A 24,523-nucleotide genomic window follows, 5' to 3' on the forward strand; every position below is an offset into this window, starting at 1 on the left:
TTCCACATATGAACACAACGCAGCCAAGCTCTTGACTAAGGCATAACATGGGTGACGTTTGCTCCAGTTCCCAATAAGTTCCTCATTTCCATTTAAGACCTTAGCAGCCTAGACTTCACTGTCCATTTCACTATCAGCATTTGGTCACAACCATGTAACCAGTTTCTAAGAAGTTCCAAACTTTCCCTCATCTGCTTGTCTTCTTCTGAGTGCTCCAAACTCATCCAATCTATGCCTGTCACCAAATTCCAAAGCTGCTTCAATATTTGAAGATTTCTCTATAGTAATGCTTCAACCTTTAGTACCCATTTTCTGTGTTAGGCCATTTTTGCATTGCTATTTTTAAAAAGTCTGATACTGGGTAATATATAAATAACAGAAGTTTAATTGGCTCATGGTTCTGCAAGCTATATAGGAAGCATCGCACCAGCATCTGTTTGACTTCTAGGGAGGCCTCAGGAAGCTTTTATTCATGGCAGAAGGTGAATCAGGAGAAGGAAAACTACATGGCAAAAAGCAGGAGCAAGAGGGAGTGGGTAGGTGCCACATATTTCTAAATACAAAATCTCATGAAAACTTACTATTATGAAGACAGAAATAAGCCATTCATGAGGGATCCACCACCATGACCCAATCCTTTCCCCTAGGCCTTACCTACAACATTGGGGATTACATTTCAACATGATATTTGAGTTGGGCCAAATATCCAAGTATATCAAGGCCAACTATCTAAGTATAAAAGAGAATGGAATATATTCAAAAAAACAAAAAAATAAAACTTACCAACCAATAACACTATACCTACCCTTGCTATCCTTCCAGAAATGATGAAGAAATAAATTATCTCCCAGACAGGCAAAAGCTTTGAAAAATTATCACCACCAGACAAGTCCAAGAGAAAATAGTTAAGAAACTTGTACATCTATAGGCAAAAGTATGCTATCTATTTTCATGAAAACACACAAACGTGTAAAACTTACTTGTAGAGCAGATACACAAATGAGAAATAAAATGGAGACAAATGCTATCAGCACAAAATCAACTACATTGCAACATAAGTAATAAAAGAGAGAGAAATAAACCAAGGATATCCAAAAGAACTTGAAAACCATTAGTAAAATTGCAGGAGTAAGACATCACCTATCAATAATAGCCTTGAATGTAAACAGTTTAAATCCCCAATTAAAACACATAAACTGGCTGAATGAATTGAAAAAATAAAAAGACTCAACTACATGTTGCCTACAAGAAACTCATTTCACCTGTAAAGACACATATGGACTAAAAGTGAAAGGAGGAATAAAAGAATATTCCATGTAAATTGTAATCACAGGTGTGCAAAGGTAGTTACATCAAATAAAATAAATATTAAGTCAAAAAATATTTAAAAGACACGAAGAATGTTTTATAATTATAAAGAGATCAACTCAGCAAGAGAATATAACAATTATAACTATGTATACCCTAACACTGAAATACCCAGATATATAAAGCAAATATAATTAAAGCCAAAGAAAGAGATACATCCCAATACAATAATAGTTGGAGATTTTAACACCTGATATATCATTTGAAAGACTATATAGACAGAAAATAGCAGAGACTCACTAAGATTAATCAGCACTATAGATGAAATGAACATAACAAACATTTACAGAACATTTCATACATCTACAGAATACACAATCTTCTGATTAGCTCATTGAACACTCTCCACAACCATATGTGAGGCCAAAAAACAAGATTCAACAAAGTGTTAAAGATAAAAATCATATCAAGTATATTCTCAGAACATATTGAAAGTAAAAAAGAAATCAAAAAGGAAAAAATTTGGAAACTACAGAAATTAAACAACATGCTCTCAAATAATCATTGGGAAAATAAATTAAGAAAAAAAAATCTTGAAACAAATTAAAGTCACAGCAAAAAATGTGACACAGAAAATAAATACGAAGAAGGAAGTTTATAGGAGTATACACCTACATCCAAAAAGTGGAAACATTTCAAATATTTCAACTTAATAATGAAACTCAAGGAATGAGAATAAAAGAATCCAAACTCAAAATTAGTAGAAGGTAGAAATAATAAAGGCCAGAGCAGAAGTAAACAAAACTAAGACTAAATAAACAATGTAAAGCATAGAAGAATTAAAAAGCTCTTTCAAAAAAATAAATTGATGAACTCCTAACACTAATAACCAATAACAAAAAAGAGAAAACACAAATAAAATTAGAAACAAAAAATAAAAACAAAGACATGAAAAATAATAGTATGAAAATAAAATAGGTCATTAGACACAATTAAAACTATTACACTAGTCCATTTTCATGCTGCTATAAAGAACTGCCTGAGAATGAGAAATTTATAATGAAAAAATATTCCATTGACTCACAGTTATGCAGGGTTTCAGAGGCCTCAGGAAATTTACAATCATGGCAGAAGGGGAAGAAAATCACGGTACAAGGGGAAGTAAAAAAAATTAAAAACCAAAAAACCTACCTTCTTCTCATGGCAGTAGAATAGGGAAGAATGAGTTCCCAGCAAAGGGAGAAGCCTGTTATAAAATCATCAGATTTTGTGAGAACCCACTAAGTATCACAAGAACTTAGTGGGGGAATCACCCCCATGATTCAATTATCTCCATGTGGTTGCCCCTTGATACGTGGGATTATTGCAATTCAAGATGAAATTTTGGGTGGGGACACAGCCAAACCATAACATTCCACCACTGGGCCCTCCCAAATCTCATGTCCTCACAATTCAAAACACAATCATGCCTTCCAACAGTCCCCCAAAGTATTAACTCATTCTAGTATTAACTCAAAAGTCTAAGTGCAAAGTCTCATCTGAGACAAGGCAAGTCCCTTCCATTTATGAACCTGTAAAATCAAAACCAAGTTAGTTACTTCCTAGATACAATGGGTACAGGCATTGGGTAAATACATCCATTGCAAATGGGAGAAACTGGCCAAAACAAAGAGTTTAGAGGCCTCATGCAGTCCTTAAACTTTAAAGTCCCAAAATAATCTCCTTTGACTCCATGTCTCACATCTAGGTCACACTGATGCAAGAGGAAGCCTCAAATGAACTTGGGCAGCTCTACGCCTGTTGCAGGGCACAGCCCCACTCCTGGTGCTTTCACAGGCTGTTTTTGAGTCTCTGTGGCTTTTCCAGGTGCACTGTGCAAACTGTCGGTGGATCTATCATTTTGGAGTCGAGAATGGTGACCCTCTTCTCACAGCTCCATTAGGCAGGGCTCCAGCGGGGACTCTGTGTGGGGGCTCCACACTGCCTTAGCAGAGGTTCTCCATGAGGGCTCTGCCCCTGCAGCAAATGTCTGCCTGGACATCCAGGCATTTCCATACACCTCTGAAATCTAGGCGAGTTTCCAAAACCTCAATTCTTTACTTCTGTTTACCTGCAGGCTCAATACCATGTGGAAGCTGTCAAGGAGCTTGTACCCTCTGAAGCCATGGCCAGAGCTGTGACTTGGCCCCTTTTAGACATGGCTGGGACACAAGGCACCAAGTCCTGAGACTGCACAAAGCAGCGAGCCTGTGCAAAGCAGCAAGGAGGAAATCATTATCTCCTCCTTGGCCTCTGGGCCTGTGATGGGAGTGGCTGCCATGAAGACCTCTGATATGCCCCAGAGACCTTTTCCCCATTGTCTTGGATATTAACACTTGGCTCTTCATTACTTATGTAAATTTCTGCAGCCAGCTTGAATTTCTCCCCAGAAAATGGTCTTCTCTTTTCTATCACATTGTAAGGCTGCAAATTTTCAGAACTTTTATGCTCTGCTTTCCTTTTAACGTAAGTTCCAATTCCAAACCATGTATTTGTGAATACATAAAACTAAATGTTTTTAACAGCACCCAAATCACATCATGATTGTTTTGCTGTTTAGAAATTTCTTCTGCCAGGTACCCTAAATCATCTCTCTCAAGTTCAAGGTTCCACAGATCTCTAGGGCAGGGGCAAAATGCTTCTAGTCTGTTTGCTAAAACATAGCAAAAGTCAACTTTATTCCAGTTCCCAACAAGTTTCTCATCTCCATCTGAGACCACCTCAGCCTGGACTTCATTGTCCATATCACTATCAGCATTTTGGTCAAAGCCATTCAACAAATCTCTAGGAAGTTCCAAACTTTCCCACATCTTTCTGTCTTCTGAGCCTGTCAAGTCTCTAGGAAGTTCCACACTTTCCCACATTTTCCTGTCTTCTTCTGAGTCCTCCAAACTGCTCCAACTTCTGCCTGTTACCCAGTTCTAAAGTCACTTGCACATTTTTGGGTATCCTTGTAGTGACACCCCACTCTACTGGTACCAATTTACCGTATTAGTCCATTATCATGCTGCTATAAAGAACTGCCTGAGACTGACTAATTTATAAAGGAAAGAGGTTTAATTGACTCACAATTTCACAGGGCTGGGAAGCTTCAGGAAACTTATAATCATGGCAGAAGGGGAAGCAAACATATCCTTATTCCCATGGTGGTAGGAAGGGGAAGAATGAGTGCTCAGCAAAGGGGAAGCCCCTTATAAAACCATCAGACCTGGTGAGAACTAACTCACTATGTCAAGAAGGGGATGGGAGAAACCACCCCCATGATTCAATTATCTCCATCTGGTCTGACCCTTGACACATCAGGATTATTACAATTCAAGATCAGATTTTGGGTGGGGACACAGCCAAACCATATCGACTACACACTAAAATATTAGAAAACCTACAGAAAATTGATAAATTCCTAGACCATACAACCTACCAATACTGACTCACAAAGAAATAGAAAACCTGAAGAGACCAATAACAAGTAATGTCATTGAACCAGTAATAAAAATTCCCCTTTACTGTTGTCTGCCCATGCTGCCCATGTTAAGAGGAGGTAACTCTAACTCATTCTATGAAGCCAATATTATCCTGATACCCAAATTACACAAAGACATAACTAAAAAAAGTACAGGTCAATACTCCTGATAAATATAGATGCAAAAATCCTCAACAAATTACTAGCAAACTGAATCCAATAGCACATAAAAAGATAATACATCCTGATCTGCTGGTAGTTATTCCAGTAATACAAGGATGGTTTACCATATGCAAATCAGTAAATGTGATATACAACAACAATAAAGTGAAGTACTAAAACCATATAATCATCTCAATAGATGCAGAAAAAAATTTTGAAAAAATTCAACTTCTCTTCATGATGAAGACTCTCAGAAATTAAACACAGAAAGAAACTCAACATAATTAAGGTTTTCTATGACCTGCACACAGCTAATACCATACTGAATGGAGAAAAAGATGAACCCTTTTCTCTAAGAGCTGGGGAAAGACTAAGAAGCCTGCATTCACCACTCTGACTCACTATGGTACTAGAAGTCTTATCTAGAACAATAAGGCAAGACAAAGAAATAGAAGGCATCTAAATTTAACAAGAGATATACAAATTGTCCATCTCTTCACAGAACACAATCTCATATATAGAAAAGCCTTTAAAATGTGAGGGAACGAAATGTCTTATGAGATGCAGGTAGTATGTGCTTCCTCCACAGAGAGGAATTAGAATAGTAAGTGGACACTCACATTTTTAACAGATTGTTTAGCAGAGAATGCTAGGATTCACTGAAAACGTGAAGAAAGAAACAGAAGGAGAGAGTTTTAAGCAGCCTGCCTGGCTGGGAACTAGCTGCAAGATGGGAGAGGCTCCTGGACATGGAAAACAGTAAGAGAGAAACAGGGTTCCACACTTTGAAATGGGCTTTTACAGCAATGGCTATAGGAGAAACCTTTGACCTACTAGGGCCTCAAGCATTACACACAGAGCTGCCTGAAGACTGGAGACAGACATTATTCCAGAAAGGGAACCAATATGGAATCCCAAAGCCATCCAAACCTAAAGTAGACTCAGCTGGGTGCCACTTTGATAGCTCAAATACTGGGGATCTACAGACACAGTTACTGTTGCTGTGTTGCTCTAAGAAGGAAAAGGAGAGACCAAGTGCTCCCATGCACCCCTGGGAGGGTCTCTACTGCTCTGTTCTGGGCTGCTGTTGAGACTGAGGCATGAGAAGACTGCATTTCGCACAGCTTCTTTGGCACACTGCTAACCTAAGAGGTGCTCTGTCCTCATGCTGAATTCAGGCTCACATGGCTACAACTGCCAAGAGGATTAAGAAAGATAGGCTCTTCTACACATATATCTAAGACAATACCCACTACCCTGCAATGGGACGCTGTGAGACTGAGACACGAGTGAACCACACTCCCCAAAGTTTCTTGCCCATGCTGCTTGCCTGGGTGGGGCTGGCTCCTCCTTCTCTGGTCCCAGGCCCAAGGCAACACTTTGAAAGTTTAATGCTGGGCTGCACCCTGCCCTTGGGGTAAGTTCTGGCTGGCATTGCTGCAGCCACTTACCAGCCAAGGAGGACAAGTGAAAACAGGCTTTTCTATGCATGTCTAGAACAATACCCCATTACCCTGCAACAGGCTGCTGTGAGGCTGAGATGCAAGGGAACCACAGTCCCCACAGCTTCTTGCTCATACTATCTGCCTGATAGGGGCTCCACCTTCCCTTGTTGTAGGCCCACAGTGCCATTTTGAGAGTTTAATACTACGCTGCACACCATCCTCAGACCATGGTACAGCTGCCACCCAGCCAAGGGAGAAAAAGGAGAGAACAAGCTTTTCCAAGCACACATAGAACAATATGCACTGCCCTGCTACAGGCAGTTATGGTACTAGGGACTAGTATGCCCAACCCGTTGCACTATCAATACCAATGTGGACTGCTTGGGTTGCAGTAGGTTGCTCCACCACTAATACTGCCATCAGCCACACCACACCAGATGCCTAGGGGCCTGAAAACCTGCTCACAAACCTGGTTCACTATTCTCAGTACTAGCTTCTAAGCAGGCCACCTACAGGCCCCCAAAAATCAGCCCTCCAGGACTCACTAATACCCGAGCAATTGTAAGCTCCTCTAGGGTCTAAAAACAGGCACACTCACATCGATGCAGCCACTACTGAGGCCCAAAGATTGGCTCAGTTGTCAACCAAGTCCCAAGCAAAACTTCACCACAACCTCAACTGATAATTATACTGCAAGCCCCTGAGAAAATCACAAATATCAATTATACTGTATATTTCTGAAGGCATACAAAGGTCACACTACTTCAGGTATCCCCATATCAAAGCCAAAGTATCCTACCCAACAAACAACATACATAAATCTTCAGGAAATAATTCTCCTCTTCTACAAAAGCAATTTTAAAAAATTGGAATAAGCAACTCCTACACCAAATACGTAGATATCAATGGAAGGCCACACACACACACACACACACACACACACACACACCATGAAAAAGCAAGGAAAGAAACACACCACTAAAGAAACACAATCATTGCCTAGCAATAGATACCAATCAAAAATAATTCTTCAAAATGTCAGATAAAAAATTAAAAATAGTTATTTTAAAGAAGCTCAGTAAGATGCAAGAGAAATCTGAAAACAAATACAAAGAAATCAGACATAAAATTCAGTATACAAATGAGAAATTTACCAAGGAGATGGAGATGTTAAAAAAAAAGCAGAAATTCTGTAAACAAAAATTAATTGAAGAAAATACAAAATACATTTGAAAGCTTCAAAAACAGACGAACCAAGCAGAGGAATCTCAGAGCTTAAGAGTCCTTTTGAAATAATGCCGTCAGACAGCATTTTTAAAAAAAGAATAAAAAATAATGAACAAAGTTTTTAAGATGTTTGAAACTACATAAAATGATGAAGCTTGCAAATTATCTGTGTTCCCAAGAAAGAAGAAAAATTAAAAGTTTAGAAAATCAATTTAGTTAATAATAGATAAAAACTTCTCAAGTCTAGCAGGAGAGTTAGACATGAAGAAAAAAGAGACCAAGTGATCTCAAGGCAAATATATTTCAAAAAGCATTTCACCATGGCATATTATCAGAATGTCTAAAGCCAAGGTGAAAGAAATAATTTTAAAATTAGCAAGATGAAAGAATCTAATCACCTATAAAGGAACCTCCAACAGACTCACAGTGTGCTTTAAAGCAGAAACCTTATGAGTCAGAAGAGAATGAGATAACATTTACAAAGTGCTGGAAGAAAAAACATCAGCAAAAAATTGTATGTCTTCACAGAATAGATTCATAAATGAGAGGGTAGTAAAGACATTCCCAGACAAGCAAAAGCTGAGGAAATCTGTCACCACTGGATCAGCCCTATGGCAAATGCTGAAAGAAATATTAAACACAAAAATGAAAGCTCAATAGTCACTATCATGAAAACATATGGAAATATAAAACCCACATGTCCACACAAAGGAGGAAGAGAAAGGAATCAAATGGCAACATGACAGAATTTCATCAAACCACCAAGACAAAAGACAGAGAAAAATTTAAAAAACAAGTATTTGAAAACAACAACATGGTGGGAACAAAGCCTTACACATCAGTATTAACCTTGAATGTAAATGGATTATGTCTTCTATCTGAAAGATACAGATCAGCGGAATGAATTTTAAAAATACTGCCTAAAAGAAACTTGCCTTACCAATAAAAACACATATAGACTGAAAATAAAGAGGTGGATAAAATATTCAACACAAACAGAAACCAAAAGTGAGCAGAAATAGCTATACTTTATTGGATTAAAACAGACTTTGAATGAAAAATGGTTAAAAAAGACAAAGAATGTCATGACAAATGATAAATGGATCAGTTCAGCAAGAGGATATAACAATTCTAAACATATCCAACCCTGGAGCACCCAGATTCATAACACAAATATTACTAGACATAAGGAGAGTTATACACAGCAATACAATAATACTGGGGACATCAAGAATTCACATTCAGCATTAGACATGTCATCCAGACAGAAAATTAATGAAGAATCATTGGACTTAAATCAGACTTTTGACAAAATGGACCTAGCAGACCTTTACAGGACATTCTACCCAACACTTGTAGAATATATATTTTTTTCATTAGCACGTAGAACATTCTCTAAGATAGATCACATGTTAGGCCACAAAACATGTCTCAACAAATTTTAAAGTACTATAATAATAACTATCTTCTCAGACCACAGTAAAATTAAAATAAAAATACCAAGAGGAACTATAAAAATCATAAAAATTAAACAAAGTGTTCCTGAATGATCATTTGGCCAATGAAAAAATTAAGAAAGAAATTAAATCTTTTTTGAAACAAATGAACATGGAAACAGAAGTTATAAAAACCTGTGTAATATAGAAATAGCAGTGTTAAGATGAAAGTTTATAGCATTAAATGTCTACATCAAAAATATAGAAATATCTCAAACCAACAATCTAACATCACACCTTAAAGAATGAGAAAAGCAAGAAAAAACAAAATAAGCAGAAGGGAAGAAATAAGAAAGATCAAAACAACTGAATGAGAGACCAAATAACAACAAAACACACACACACACACACACATACACACGTACACACGTACACACACACATACAAAAGAGAAGATTAATGATATGAATAGTTGGGTCTTCAAAAAGATAAAATTGATAAACTGCTATCCTGCTATCTAGAATAGTCATGAAAAAAGGAGAGAAGATCCAAATAAACAAAATTCGAAATGAAAAAAGGACATTACAATTGATAACACAGAAATACAATAGGTCATTAGAGACTATTATGAACAACTATCCATATACTCACAAACTAGAAAATCTAGAGGAAATAGATAAATTTCTGGACACATACAACTTTCTAAGAATGAAGGATAAAAAGCCTGAACAGACCAATAACAACTAGAAATAATTAATCTCCAATAAAACATATCCCAGTAAAGAAAAGTCAAAGACTGTATGGATTAACAGTTGAATATTACCAAATATACAAAGAAGCATTAATACCAATCCTGAAACAGTTTCAAAAATTCTCCTTAACTCATTCTACAAGGCCTGTATTGCCCTCACTCCAAAACCAGACAAGAACACAAGAAAAAAGAGAAAACTGTAGACCAATATCCTTGATGAACATAGACACACAAATTATCAACAAAACAATAGTAAACTGAATCCAACAGCACATCATAAAGATGAAATGCCATTATAAAATGGGCTTTACACCAGGGATGCAAGGATGGTCCAACATATGCCAATCAATAAATATGACATATGACATAAATATAATTAAGGACAAAATCTCTACAAGCATCTCAATAAAGTAAAAAAAAGCATTCAATAAAATTCAGCATCCCTTCATGATAAAAACTGTTAACAAACTAGGCATAGAAGAAAATATACTTCAGAATAATAATAATGGCCATATATAACAAACCCATAGCCAACATCAGACTCAATGGGGAAAAGTTTAAACATTTCACCCAGAACTGGAACAAGAGGAGGATGCCCACTTTCAACACTCCTATTCAGCATAGTACTGGAAGCCCTAGCAGAGCAATCAGACAAGAGAAAGAAATAAAAGGCAGCCAGATTGGAAAAGAGGAAGTTAAATTATCCTTGTTTACTGATGACATGACTGCATATCTATACAAACCTGAAGATTCCACCCCAAAAACTCTTAGACTTTATAAATAAATTTAGCAGAATTGCAGGATGCAAAATCAACACATAAAAATCAGTGACTTTTCTATACATCAATAATGATCTAGCTGAGAAAAATAATCAAGAAGGCAATTCCATTTACAATAGCCACAAAAAAAGTACCTAGGAGTATATTTTTAAGAAGAGGCAAAAGATCGCTACAAAAAAAAACCCTACTAAACACTGATTAAAGAAATTGAAAAACTTTCTATGCTCAAAGTTGTGAAGAACTAATATCATTAAAATTACCATACTGCCTAAAACAATCTAAAGATTCAGTGCAATCCCTATCAAAATACCAATGTCATTTTTAACAGAATTAGAAAAACAATCCCAAATTTCATATGAAATCCCCCAAAAAATCTTAATTTTAAAAGCAATTCAAGCAAAAAGAACAAAGCTGGAGACATCACTTTACCTTACTTAAAATTATACTAGAAGGCTATAGTAACCCAAAGAGCATGGTACTGTTTTTAAATATAGACACATGGATCAACAGGACAGAATAAAGAACCCAAAACAAAAAGCCATATATTTACAGTTTATCTTTGAAACTGTCAAAAAGAGCATACATTGGAGAAAGAATACTTGCTGCAATTGGTGCTGGGAAAATTTGATTTTCATAAACAGAGGAATGTAACTGGACCCCTACTTCTTACCATACACAAAAATCAACTCAAGGTAGATTAAAGATTTAAATGTAAGGCTGAAACAAATATTCTAGAATAAAACCTAGTGAAAACTCTTTTGGGCCTAGGTTTAGGCAAATAATTTATGATTAAGACCTCGAAAGCACAGGCAACAAAAACAGAAATGGACAAATGGGACCCTTCTGCACAGAAAAAAAAATAATAAAGTGAACAGAGAACCTGTACAATGGGAGACAGTATCTGTAAACTATACACCCAACAGGGCACTAGTATTCAGAGTATATATACAAGGAACTCAACCTACTCAACAAAGAAAGAATATCCCATTAAAAAGTGGAAAAACGGCATGTATGGAGAGTTTTCAAAATATATACAAATGCCAAACAGGTATGTGAAAAAAGTATTCAACATCACTAGTCATCAGAAAAAAATACAAATTAAAACGATAATGAGATATTATCTTACCCCAGTCAAAATGGTCAATTATAAAGTCAAAGAATAACAAATGTTGACAAGAATGTGGAGAAAAGGCAACTTTTCTACATTGTTGATGGAAATTTAAATTAGTACAACCTTTGTGAAAAACTGAGTATGGAGATTTTCCAAAGAACTAAAAATAGAACTACCATTTGACGCAGCAATTCCACTACTGGATATCTATCCAAAGGAAAAAATATCATTATATTAAAAAGATAGCTGTACTTGTATGTTTATTTAAGCACTACTCACAATAGCAAAAATATGGAATAAACCTAAGTGTTCATCAGTAGATAACTGGATAAAGAAAAATGTGGTTTGTATATGCAATGAAATACTGTTCAGCCATAAAAAGAAGAAAATCACTTTTTTGTTTTTGCAGCAACATGGATGGAACCGATGTCATTATCTTAAGTGAAACAAGTCAGACACAGAAGGACAAATATTTTGTGTTCTCACTTCTAAAAACTCTCATAACTGATGGTTATGTACAAACAACTTGGAATGCTGCTTGGCGGTACTTACTAAAATTTAACATACCCAGCTTCACTCCCATTTATTTATTTGACTGTTCATAGCAGCATCATTAACCCTTGCCAATAAATGGAAACAATATCAATGTCTATAAGAAGAATCTAAAAAATTTATGGGTGAGGATACACTATAATTCCACAGCAAAAATAAATTAACAAGCCAGGTGTGGTGTCCTCTGCCAGTAGTCCCAGATACTAGGGAGGCTCAGGTGGGAGGATACCTTGAGCCGAGAAGATCAAGGCTGCAATGAGCTATGACAGTGACATTACAGTCTAGCCTGGGTGACAAAGAGAGACTTATCTCTTGAAAGAAAAATGAATAAATTGTTCATACATGCTAAATCATGGCTGAAGTTCACATACAAAAAAATGTTGAGTAAAAGAAGTCAAAAACAGAAAAAATATATACTTTCCATAAAGTTTAAAAATAAGCAAGGCCAATCTGTAGTTTTAATATATTTACAAAAAGACTTGTACACAAATACTGATAGCAAAAACTCATCATAGTCAAAGGTGGAAACAACTAAAATGTCCATTAATTAATTCACAAATAAAATGTGGTATATCTATAAAATGGGATATATTTCAGCCATGAAATGAGTGAAGTACTCATATGTGCTAAAACATGGATGCACTTAAATAACATCATGCTTAGTAAGAAAAGTCAGAAACAAAAGACATATATTGGATAATTCCATTTATATTAAATATGCAGAACAGACAAATCCATAGGGACATAAAGTAAATTAGTGGTTTCCTGGAGATAAGGGAATGGAGAATTATGGGATTTATTTTTAGGGTGGCAGAAGTTTCCTGGAATTACTCAGCTGTGATGACTCTGCATCATTATGAATGTTTTTAAAATGACTGAATTGTGCATTTTAAAATGGTGAATTTTATATTATGTAAATTTTATCTTGATAATAATAAATGAACAGAAACAAGCAAATAAAAAACCTCTTTTGGTTTTGAAAGTCAAGTTATATTTATTTTGGTACAGGATAGCAGTGACTAGCAAAGGATATGAGCGAGCTTTGAGGTTCCAGTCATGCTTTCTTTCATCTGAGTAGTGGTTTTATAGGTGTATTCATTTTATAAAAATTAATAAAGTAATTTTGTAATGTATGTAATATTTTTTAAAGCATGTTATCTCAATAAAAGTTATAAAAACAAAATTTACAATTAAAAAATAGAGCCAGTTTTCAATATATGATAACTTAAAATTATATCAAGGAATTATTAAAATACACAATATAGGCTCACAACTAGCAATCTATAGGTTATTATCTGGATGCTTATTGAATTGAATAATCCATCCATCTTGAAAAGAAAAACAAAATAGCAATTTTAAAGGCCTGAATCAAAGATTCACATTTATTTTAAAAATATTTGCAGTGGAAATATTTAAAAACAGCAACTACTAAAATTATCATGTAAAATAATCAATAGCCTCCAATTTGAAAACAGTGTGGCATTTCATAGTCAGAGGCTAAATTTGGAAAACCTTTCTCTTTACTTATTACTATCTTCAAGAAACTTTCAAAAGACAAATGGTATTAGACAGAATACCAATATTGTAATAATAGCTATTTGACTTTTTTTAATCTCTAACTGTAACTGGAAAATTCTGGACATGCTCCAAAATTGTCACTGTGCTTTTATCCAGATGTTTTCGACCAAAGAGACTCAGGCCAAAACACTTGGCTATAGAGCAAACTTAACCATTTGATTATTTATTTTATTTTCTCATTTCTACTTTTGAGAAGAATCCTGAATGATTTTTATAAATATAAGCAACATTTTATTTTTAAGGATTTGTTTTTGTCTCAAAAGAATCTATGGTGAATGACAACCAGAATCACTTTGCAAATAAGATTCTATCCAGTGTGTTTTTGCAATATTCAGTAGATTCAGTACATAGATTTAGCAGTGAAAATGACTATCCAGTGCCTACCGTAAAAATGAAATATAATACAAGTTAGTCAAATTTTTTGATTTCACATAGACTCACTGCTCTAGATAAACTATTCTAAAAATGAACTGAATAAAAATATGCTGGATAATATACAGGAGCAGATTTATCAGCAAAATTTATAAACACAGAATTTGATTTAGTAAGAAATTAATCTCTTCTTCTTCCAATTGAATTTGCCCTTCATTCATTTCCATAAGTCTTCTCTGTTCTCTAAAAAAATAATACAGCTAGCATAGGTTTCTCCATTTTCAAAGTGGCCACATTTCTAAAGTTATAAAGACTTATTTTAACAATGTTATTATTAAATCTTATTGCTTTCTAAGTACATAAATGACAGTGACATATCCAAATGGCAAAATGAGCCCTCACATAAAAAATAGAAAAACCATTTTTAGTTAATCAACATTATTTTGGAAAGTGAGGCAAAAATAATAAATACTGGCTTATCCCCTCTTCTACTAGCATGTCACAATATTTGATTCAATTCCTGTTATTATTAATTATTTAAAATAAAATAAGCTCCAGAAAGCACAAGAACATAAAATGACTTTAATGGGAAAGCTGTTGCATCTCTTTGAAAATATCAAGTACCAAGTTTAGCATTAACTAATGCCAACACAAATTGGGAGGAAAAGTAGTTCTCACTCTTCCTGGCAGCACATTCTAAAATTAGACCTCACCTGGAATGAACTGCTGCTCTGTTCACTGAGTCATTGCCCGTGGAATTTCCATTTTGGTGGTCTAATTTGACTAATTTCCCCACAAATGGACATGAGACAAGCTTACTTCTTTCACATGCAGTATTATGTCATTTCACACTGCAGTTATATCCCTCCACTGTGTAAACAGGAAAGGGAAATAAGTCTTGACAAAGATTAAGCATTTCTTGACTTTATTCTAAGGAAAGACTAGCTTAGAGTTGAAATGCTTTCATTTTGGCTACCATTTGCCATTTTCATTGTTAAATGTATTTATTTGTTAAACTGACAAAAATTGTGTGTATTTATCATGTACAATATGTTTGAAAATATGTATACACTGTGGAATGATGAGATGGATCTAATTAATGCATGCATTACCTCACATACTTTTTGTGGTGAGAACACAAAATCTACTAGATTTTAATAACCTAGTATTATTTATGACTATAGTGAGCTTTTATTTTTTTTATAATGAGCTTTATTCTCTTTCCCGAATGTATTCATTTAGCTATATTTTATTCAGAATGTAAGATACTTGCTTGATAATTGCCCTATCCCTTACCACATGATTGGTGAAGTTTCAGGATTCTCCATGCTATACCTCACTGGTTGCTATTCCCAAGTAATAAATGAAGACTTTATATCCTTATTTTCAGCTAGTGTACCTATATAAAATAATTACTTTCTAATTAAAGTCCTTGTTATTTTTTGTTTCAGAAAATTAAAATGTGCTTGTGTGTCCAATATAAGAAAAGGAAAAAATATTTCAAAAATTACAAGTGTAAAATCATTTATTTATGTGCTATGGCTTTCTCATTTGGGAACAAAATGTTTGTTTTATATAATTTCCAAAAGATCACTCTCAGGTTTTACACTTGATATATCTGGGATTCCAATCTAGAACAAATCAAAATATAGCAATAATTTACAAATTATTTCCCATAATATTTTGCTATAATTACAAGCTGCCAGTCACAGTTCTGTTTAAATTTTAATTTAGAACAGTTTAGCCTAATTGCTGCTTAAATTTTAGATTCTTAGAACTTTTTGAAATAGATTTTGATAATCCGCACATTGAAATATTCCTCATCATAACTCTCTGTCCGTATAGTGAGAATAACCACTGCCTTTCTATTTAAAACTGTTTAATTCTAATGCATAACCATCTAGAACTTGATTATATATTATGCCGATTTTTTGTTTCTGTCTAGCTTGTAATGTGTGTAGGTAAAGGGCAGAATTTGTCAAATATGTGCTAAAAATGTTTGAATAAAGTAATGCAACATACTTTTGTGTTATACTTCATAGTCCCTCACACAGAGTAGGCACTCAATAACCACCAGCTGCTTAATAAGCTGGTAATGATAAGAGGTAGTCTAAGGATTTACAGTTAGTGCTCATAAGAATAATTATTTCCATTGTTTAAAATATTGAGTTAAGATATTTTCCATAGGCAGAATGATGGTTAATGTGTTTTGCATGTGCATAAATGTCAGCCGAAAACTAGAATGAGATGTATTGCTCTGTTGACAATGCAGGACGGCAGTCACCATTGAACAAAATGTAATTGCTAGGTAATTAATTATATTATTATTTACTCTCTCTTTTTTTTGCACTCCATGCTCATTGAGTTATCACCACTGATAGTCAGGTTAACTATAAAATGTGTTACATTAGGGTGAAAAGAGAAAAGATTAATATTAATATTAATATTTTTATGTAATCACATTTGACTTCCCTTCTCAAGTATCTTCACTGGCTTTCAATCATATCCAGAATAATGTGATTTCTGTGACTGAGTGCCCACACACCATCAATTGCCACACCATGTTAGCTAACAAAAGAGAGGATTATGAGTAAGGGGCCCCAAGGATTGCATCAAAGTTGGTTTTTGGGCAGTCCTAGTCCTGTTTCTTCCAGTTTGGGAGAAATACAGTTAAAACTGAATCTAACAAAGTTTATCATCAGAAACTACTGAAATTAATGACTAAGCAGCATCTTCCAAATTAAAGAGATCTGGTTTGTTATATTAATAAGCACCAAAAAATACCTGTTGAATACCTGTAGTAGAAGAGAGTAGTACTAAGAAATAAATGGAAGCCGGAGATGACATAGCTCATTTTGATGCAGAGTAGTCTTGGCTTGTATTGTACAAGGTTGAAGAGTCCTGCAAATTCTCAAAGGGAAATAACATTATAAACATCAAATGTTAGTCTAAGAACATATGATGAAGACAAACAAGATAAATTGATCTCAGTGTCTAATAGTGTGGAAAATCTAAAATATGCATGGTTTATTGAGAGATAGCCATAGTTTATCACTTCCTGATGAATTAAACATGTCCTAATCATCTTTCCATAAATAATCCTGAAAATATTTCATTACATAACTTTGTTAATATTAATCAAATGTAATTTTTGTAGTATCCAAGAAATCCTTAGGGACATTTTAAATCTTCCTTTCTCTTTCTGATAGATGCCTTTCTGATAGATAAGTCACCAAAGTATGTTCATTTCCTCAATTCAGACACAGCTCCTATATGTCTCTCTTCTCATCACCACTCCAGTCCAAGCCTTCATCACAAACATCCAGAATTATTACAATAGACTCCTAAGTGACTGCACTATTTCCCCCATCAAATCCACATTATACATGTCCACTATATTAATATTTTTATATAATCACATTTGACTTCCCTTCTCAAGTATCTTCACTGGCTTTCAATCATATCCAGAATAAAGTCCTATCTACTCTGACTGGTTTGCATTGCCCTCCAGAATTTGGCTCCAAACTGGCAGTCTAACCCTAACACCCAGCACTTGTCAAATATAAGCCCTGAATTTGGGTTAAGCTGTTTTTCACAGTGTTGTGTGGCCAATTCCATTTTATTTCCTTGTGCTTTTCTCCCAGGCTGGAATTCACCAACACTCTTCTTTATATAATTGTATGTAATCACCCATTACACTCTAGCTCCTGCCCCTCCTTTTTCTCCAAGTCATTCATTTGGTGTCTGAAAACATGTTTGCTGATTTTGTTTAGTTGTAAAATAGTTAATATGTGAATTTCTAATGTCCTCTCCAAAATTAAGATATGGCTCTTATTTTACTCTTCTTATCTGTATCTCTAGTATTCCACCTTGCATTCTGCAAATAGTCAGTAAATTAACTTGAAATATACAAAGAGGAACATAGCTAAAAAAAATGGTTACCAAAGGCCCCATCTATCTATGTAGATTTGATAAGCACATAAAATTCATTTTTAATGACTGTTTTGCTTTTTATGGGTTGTTTTGTGCTTAGACAATCTGTTTTCTAAACCCTTGGTCCCTAGCCATTTTGGCACCAGGGACCAGTTTAGTGGAAGAAAAGTTTTCCATAGACAGGGGTGATGGTTTTGGAATGATTCAATCACATTATATTTATTGTGCACTTTATATTATTATCACATATTCACCATAATGTAGAAACAGTGGGATCCCTGAGCTTGTTTTACTGCAACTAGATGGTTTCACTTTGGGGTGATGGGATACCGTGACAGATCATCAGATGTTGGATTCTCATAAGGAGTGTGCGACCTAGCTCCCTCCCATGTGCAGTTCACAATAGGGTTTGTGCTCATATGAGAATCTAATGCAACTGCTGATCTGACAAGAGGTGGAACTGAGTTTTGCTCCCTTGTCTGCCACTCACCAAATGCTATGGGGACCAGTTTCTAATAGGCCATGGACTAGTACCTGGCCTGGAGTTGGGGACCCCTGCTTTAAACCACAGCACACAATTTGCTTTTTAAAAAATTGCTAAGCAAATCTATTTTATATATATATACATTTCAGCTCGGCCTTACATTTCAATTATTACATATTATGAGTCAGTTGCATTTAATTTGAGTTTTGTTATCATCAAGTTATCAAGTGGATCTGTTTGATACCAATAATTACCAAGGGATTATGAATATTCCCATTAGGGAGTTAATCATTGTTTTATGTGGAATGAAGGAACAGTCATAAACAACCTGTTATACTAATGCCTTCTCTATTTTCCTGGATGAGAATATAAAACATTTAATCCACATAGAAAGAGGATCCTCATATTCCAAGAAGTTTCAATTTAACTATTCAAGGCTTTCAATTATGTAACACTATAATGAGATCACTGGTAAAAATGTCAAGATTAACATGTTTAAACTCATGATAAATATGCTCAACAGGATCCCCCCAGAATCAAACCTTCCTGCAAGGCATTTTTTATTGTGGTTTCAATTGGCAAAATGTTAATAAATCAAGGACTGAAGATGAACAAAAGGCAAACGAGATAAAATTAAATCATGTCCCATTGTTTAAACAAAAAGGCAAGCTTATGTCAACACTAACAGAAACACTAATATGATTTTGTAGTCAAACTTCTGTCTGTAATTACATGCCATGTCAACCATCATGCTAGAACAACAATATTGAAAAAAAAAAATCTTTTGGAGAAACTGTGAGCCCATGGACAATCACGAGATTTTTATCTTCAAGAAAAAAAATTTATCCTTTGAAAATTCTATAGAAAATAACAAAAGCAAAGCTTATGATAGTTTTAATGGGAAGAAATAGATCTGAGGGGTTAAGGAAACGTGATGGAGTTTTAAAATATCTATATGGTTATATATCTTAATGGATGCCTATGAACCTTGTGTTCACCTCAGGTCTCTGCATTTTCTATAGGAAAATAATAATAATCTACTCAGGAGGACTTAGCTAGTGACAACACATTTCTAAAATGGGCTTAAAATATTTTTAAAATACTAAGGGAAAACAGTTAAATGGTTAAACACAAAATTTTATTTCTTTGAATTACAAATTTATGTATATCTTTTGCTTTTTCCTTTAGTAAGAACAACCAACTTAAAAATCATAAAGACAGTAAAGATGCATATCAAGGTGGCAAATATTAAAGTGCACTGTGAAAGTGCCATAATAATTGTTATCCCCAAGTATCCACATGTAAACAGTATTGAAAGCAACTAATAGTGTTTGCTACCAGGACAACATTGTAACAAAGAAAAAAGTAGAAGTACTTCTCACTAATGCCTTATATAAAAATCTCCATTATTATCTGATTCATGTATAAACACATTGCCATCTAAATCCAGAAAATAACTTCTGAGTGTACAGACAAACTTGCAGTAATACTGTGACTGAAAAATGGGCCATAAAAAGAATGGCTGAGAGAGAGATGGTGACCATGTAAAAGATCCATCTAATTTAAATGTAAATAAAAGAGATGCATGGCAAGAACTGGTGTACACCTACAAGGAAATAGGGTGGAGTATGAGGGATGTAAGAGAAATCAATAAAGGTGGAAGAGAGCAAATGGTTATAAACAAAATAGTCATGAAACTCAAGAGTTGAATGGGAGAGTTGGAAATATTTCTTCTTTGTTTTGAGCTACACAAACACAGACACACACACACACATACTTAAGAGTTACTAAGTGAAATACATTTGTAATCTGAGCTGGGTAAATTTTAATGTGAATTGTAGTTCTGACATTGCCACAATTACCTCAGAGGATTGTGAGGATCAAATAATAGTTGTGAAAGTGCTACATAAACTGTAAAAGGCTATATTCATTTAAGATAGATGGTATCCACTCAAAATACAGACAAAATTATCTCATTTCGGCTCTAAGAGTGAGCCAGCAATGAGTTCTCTAGGGCACAGAAGGGAGAAAAATCTCCCTCTGATCTATGTCCAGATTGTCTTGGAAGAACCGGCTGTATACTCATTGCATGAGTTGGCATTGAATGCAGAGCAAATACGCTAGCAAACTGGTCTAATGGACCTGTTGTCAATGACACAAAAGAACTGTGTGGAGAAAAATCCTTCCTAATCTGTGGAAGAAGTAAATTCCTTTTCCTCTTTCTTAACCTTTGCAAATGTTTATTGCCTACACAACCTGATATTAATTTGTGCTGATTTCTCCACTTTGGAGGGAAAACAAGGGGTAGGAAAGGAAATGAAGATTCACCAAAACATGCTAAAACATATATAACATTATCCTTTCAATACGACCCAGTGGGGTAGAAAAATAAGTCTAGGATGTAAAACATATATTCACACTGCTATGACCATTTTACAGCTAGCAAACTGAGGGTTAGTGAGACTAATAACTTATTTAAGGCCAACTTATTCAAAACCACAAAGCAAACATTTCACTCTGGGTCTGAGTGGTAACAAAAGCCCTTGTATTTTCCACAACAAAAACACACCCTCTCATCATTTAAAAAAAAAAGTTAGAATGATAAACAGCTAAGAAAAACCAAAACCTATTTTTAGCTCTTTGTTTTTGAGCTCTACCACTAGATTTTCAATATTTTTGTACTGTGTAAAATTTCCATTAAATTTTTAATGTAAAACACCAGTTCCTCAATCTCTCATTATTTGATGCTAGAGGGCTCAAACCGCTTTTCCTTACAAGTACAAACAATAACTAATAATTGCAAAATGCCCAAAATTTTTCAAGAAAAAGCACAAAATCACAAACAAACAAAACTGAAAAGATCTTATGAGCAATCGGTTCAAACCACCTCAATTTATAAATAAGGAAATTAAGGCTCAGATAGGTTAAGTGACTTGCTCAGGGTCACACAACTTGTCAGTTCCAGACTCAAGGTCAGAATTTAGACCTCCAAACTTGTATTCCAGGGCGGTGCTCTTTTTGAAAACCACAAATAAATGACTGCACTTAAACATTTAGTCCAGAATATCCTCAAAATTGACTGTAATAAAAGTAAGCCACATGGCGAGGAATGAATAGAGTCGGTTCATACCAAAAATGAGCAGCTGCCAGTCACAGTGATAAGATCTGTTTCTTTCTGAGAACCGTGGTTTCCTGCTGCATTGGGGAATCCGAACTGGGTCTCTCCCTCCCGTCCAAAGAAGTCAGAGTCAGGATGTACGTTCCACTCCGCTTTGGTTGGTGTCAGTAGTTCCGAGACACTGTTTTCACAAAGGGTGCTGGAAGGAGTCAGAGCATCTGTGTCCACTGTTAGCTTACTGCTGGGTGTCAAAGCCTGGGGCTCTGGACTGGAGTTTTTCATGGCCAAAGGGCCCAGAGATACCAGTGGCCCCACAGTTACACTTGAGACCTCGTCCATATCTAAGGGGCTCTGCTGAAAACCAGTGGCGGCCGTTCCAAAAAAGAGAGAGGTATCCAGACTTTGAGGAGGGTCGCTGGTGGCCACCAAGGCCGGAGGGTCCACAGCCTGCCCTACGGAATTATTATTATTAGCAGGGAGGTTCCCTGCCAGAGTCGAGCTCACAGAAGCCACGTCAATAGTCAAGATTCCCGAGTTCACCAATGCCGTGTCCAGCACTGCAGCAGAAGTACCATCAGGTATATCAGAGAAGAGAGACACTATCTCTGCATCACTGAGATCATTCTGTCCCTGGCTGGTAAGTTCACTGCTGGGTGTAAGAGAATTTGCTGCTTCTAGCTGAGCTAAGAGATCCTGGCCAACCTTGTGCCTTTTGGCCATGTGCGTCTTCATGCTGTGCTTGGATGTGAAGAGTTTATTACAAGTGGAGATCGGGCAACGGCTTTTCCAAGTGTCCACATCCTGCAGGTGTTTCTTGGAGTGAATGTAGAGGCTACTGCGAGCGGAGAACCTGGCACAGCAGCCTTCCACAGGGCACACGAAAGGCTTCGTGCCCAGGTGGGTTATGCTGTGGCCTTTCAGATGTTCGGCCCTCGTGAAAGATTTCCCACAGCCTTCCACAGGGCAGGTGAACCTCCGGTCATCGTCGTGCTTCCTTTTGTGCCTTAAGAGTTTGGACATGCTGGTGAAGTTCCAGCCACAGCCATCAAAGTCACAAAGGAAAGGTCTCTCGCCGGTGTGACTCCGCAGGTGAATTTTCAGCCTACAGGCCTTGTCATATTGTTTGCTGCAGCCCGGAAAAGAGCAGGAGAAGAGTTCCTGTTCCCTGAAATGGGCGCGGTTATGGGAAAACAGAGCACTCACTGTGATAAACGTCTTCTTGCAGCCGGAAAACGCGCACTGGTAAGGCCTCTCGGGCTCAAAGTGGCTGCGCTGGTGGGCGCTGAGTTTGGCCTGCGTGGGGAAACTCTCCTCGCATACCTCGCATTTGAAAGAGTTCTCCTGCTCGTGGCCCTTCATGTGCGCCTTGAGGTTGTACACGGTGGTGAAGCTCTTGCCGCAGCCCTCCGCCGGGCAGCCGAAGGGCCGCAGTTTGTCGTGCGACTGCAGGTGCCTCTTGAGCTTGTAAGAGGTGGTGAAGGTCCAGCCGCAGCCACCCAGGGGGCATTTGAAGGGCCTCTGGCCCTGGCTGCTGCTGTGCGTCAGCAGGTGCACCTTCAGCTGGTGCTTCTTGGCGAAGGTTTGCCCGCACTGCGCCTCGGGGCACAGGTACAGCACCACGCCTGGGGCAGAGCCCAGCGGTCCGCGGGGGCCCCGGGCGGCGGCCGGGCCCTCCGCCTCCTCCTCGGGCGCCGGAGCAGGCGCGGGTTCGGCCGACTCGGCTAGCAGGAGGGTGGGCGGCAGCTCTGGGCAGTCACCCGACTGCACGGCCTGCGGGAACCCGGCTTGCGGGGCGATCAGACACCCGGGCTGCTGGGCAGGCGCGGCCCCCGGGTCCCAAGCGTGTGGTGGGGGCGTGGCCAGGGTGAGGACGCCGTTCTCAAAGCGCAACAGCAGGTCCTGGTTGTGGATAGTGACTGTGCCCGCGAAGGCCGCGGCGGGGCCGGGGGCGGAGATCGGGGCCGGAGTGGAAACCGCGGACAGGCAGCGAGGGCCCAGCGCAGGGCGGCCCGCGGGGTTCGCGCCGCTCTCGCCCCTCTGGAGCCCTAGGCCCGCCTCGGCCTCCTCCCTCAACACAGGCCCTGCGGCCTGACCCGAGCCCGCGGTCTCCAGGTTGCCACCCACCGGGTCAAGCAGCACCAGGAAGAAGTCGCCGCCGCCGCCGCCGCCGCCGCCGCCGCCGCCGCCGCCGCCGCCAGGTTGATCGGGCCTCGGCGCCAACAGGCTCGGGCCAGGGCCCCGTGAAGCCGTGCGGGCCTCCTCGCGCCGCCGCCCGGGCCCGCCATCTTGGGGGCCCCGGAGCAGCAGGAGGCGGCGCGTGGGGACCTGGCCAGCCAGCGGGTCAGGGCCTCGGTGGACCCGGCCGCCGCCCGCGGGGATACCGCCGCCGCCGCCGCCGCCGCCCTGTAGGGTCCCGCGAGCCGGGAGCAGCTTCGGGATTTCCATCTCTGCGTCCGTGAGGCTCGGCTGGAACCAGAGCCGCAGCGGAGGCGCGACCCCGCCCCCTGCCGCGGGCCCGAACACGTTCCTGAAAGGGAAAAAAAAAAATGTGCAATGCGCAGAAACTGGCCCTATCAGATATTAAAACGTATTTAACGCCACAGTGATTTAAATATTCTGGTACTGGGTCTCTGGAACAGAAGAGAAAGCCCAGAGGTAGAGCCTGGTATGCGTAAATACGTTCTACCATTAATATAAGTAAGCAACTAAGGAGGTCTTCTGAGGTAATGGGGAAATGACGACAGCTTGTTCATTAATGCTGTGGA

The 24,523-nt window shown here is 37.7% G+C and overlaps 1 protein-coding gene across 3 annotated transcripts in view; it reads right to left on the reverse strand.

The window, feature by feature from the left end:
- LOC144581035 (zinc finger X-linked protein ZXDB-like) overlaps positions 1-24,264 on the reverse strand; it is a 171,025-nt gene extending 146,761 nt beyond the window's left edge. The window contains exons 1-2 of one of the 3 annotated variants that reach the window (XM_078362985.1): positions 21,771-24,264; positions 15,731-17,133 (exon numbers count right to left, since the gene is read on the reverse strand). In XM_078362985.1, coding sequence (XP_078219111.1) covers positions 17,074-17,133; positions 21,771-24,203 — 2,493 coding nt within the window. In that variant the 5' untranslated portion in view covers positions 24,204-24,264 and the 3' untranslated portion in view covers positions 15,731-17,073. Of the gene's footprint in view, positions 1-15,730; positions 17,134-21,770 lie in introns of those variants that run through there. The other 2 variants (XM_078362986.1, XM_078362983.1) reach the window with 2 other exon arrangements.
- Positions 24,265-24,523: the final 259 nt, after the last annotated feature.

This window comes from Callithrix jacchus, chromosome X (assembly GCF_049354715.1).
Source record: "Callithrix jacchus isolate 240 chromosome X, calJac240_pri, whole genome shotgun sequence".
Lineage (NCBI taxonomy): Eukaryota > Metazoa > Chordata > Mammalia > Primates > Cebidae > Callithrix > Callithrix jacchus.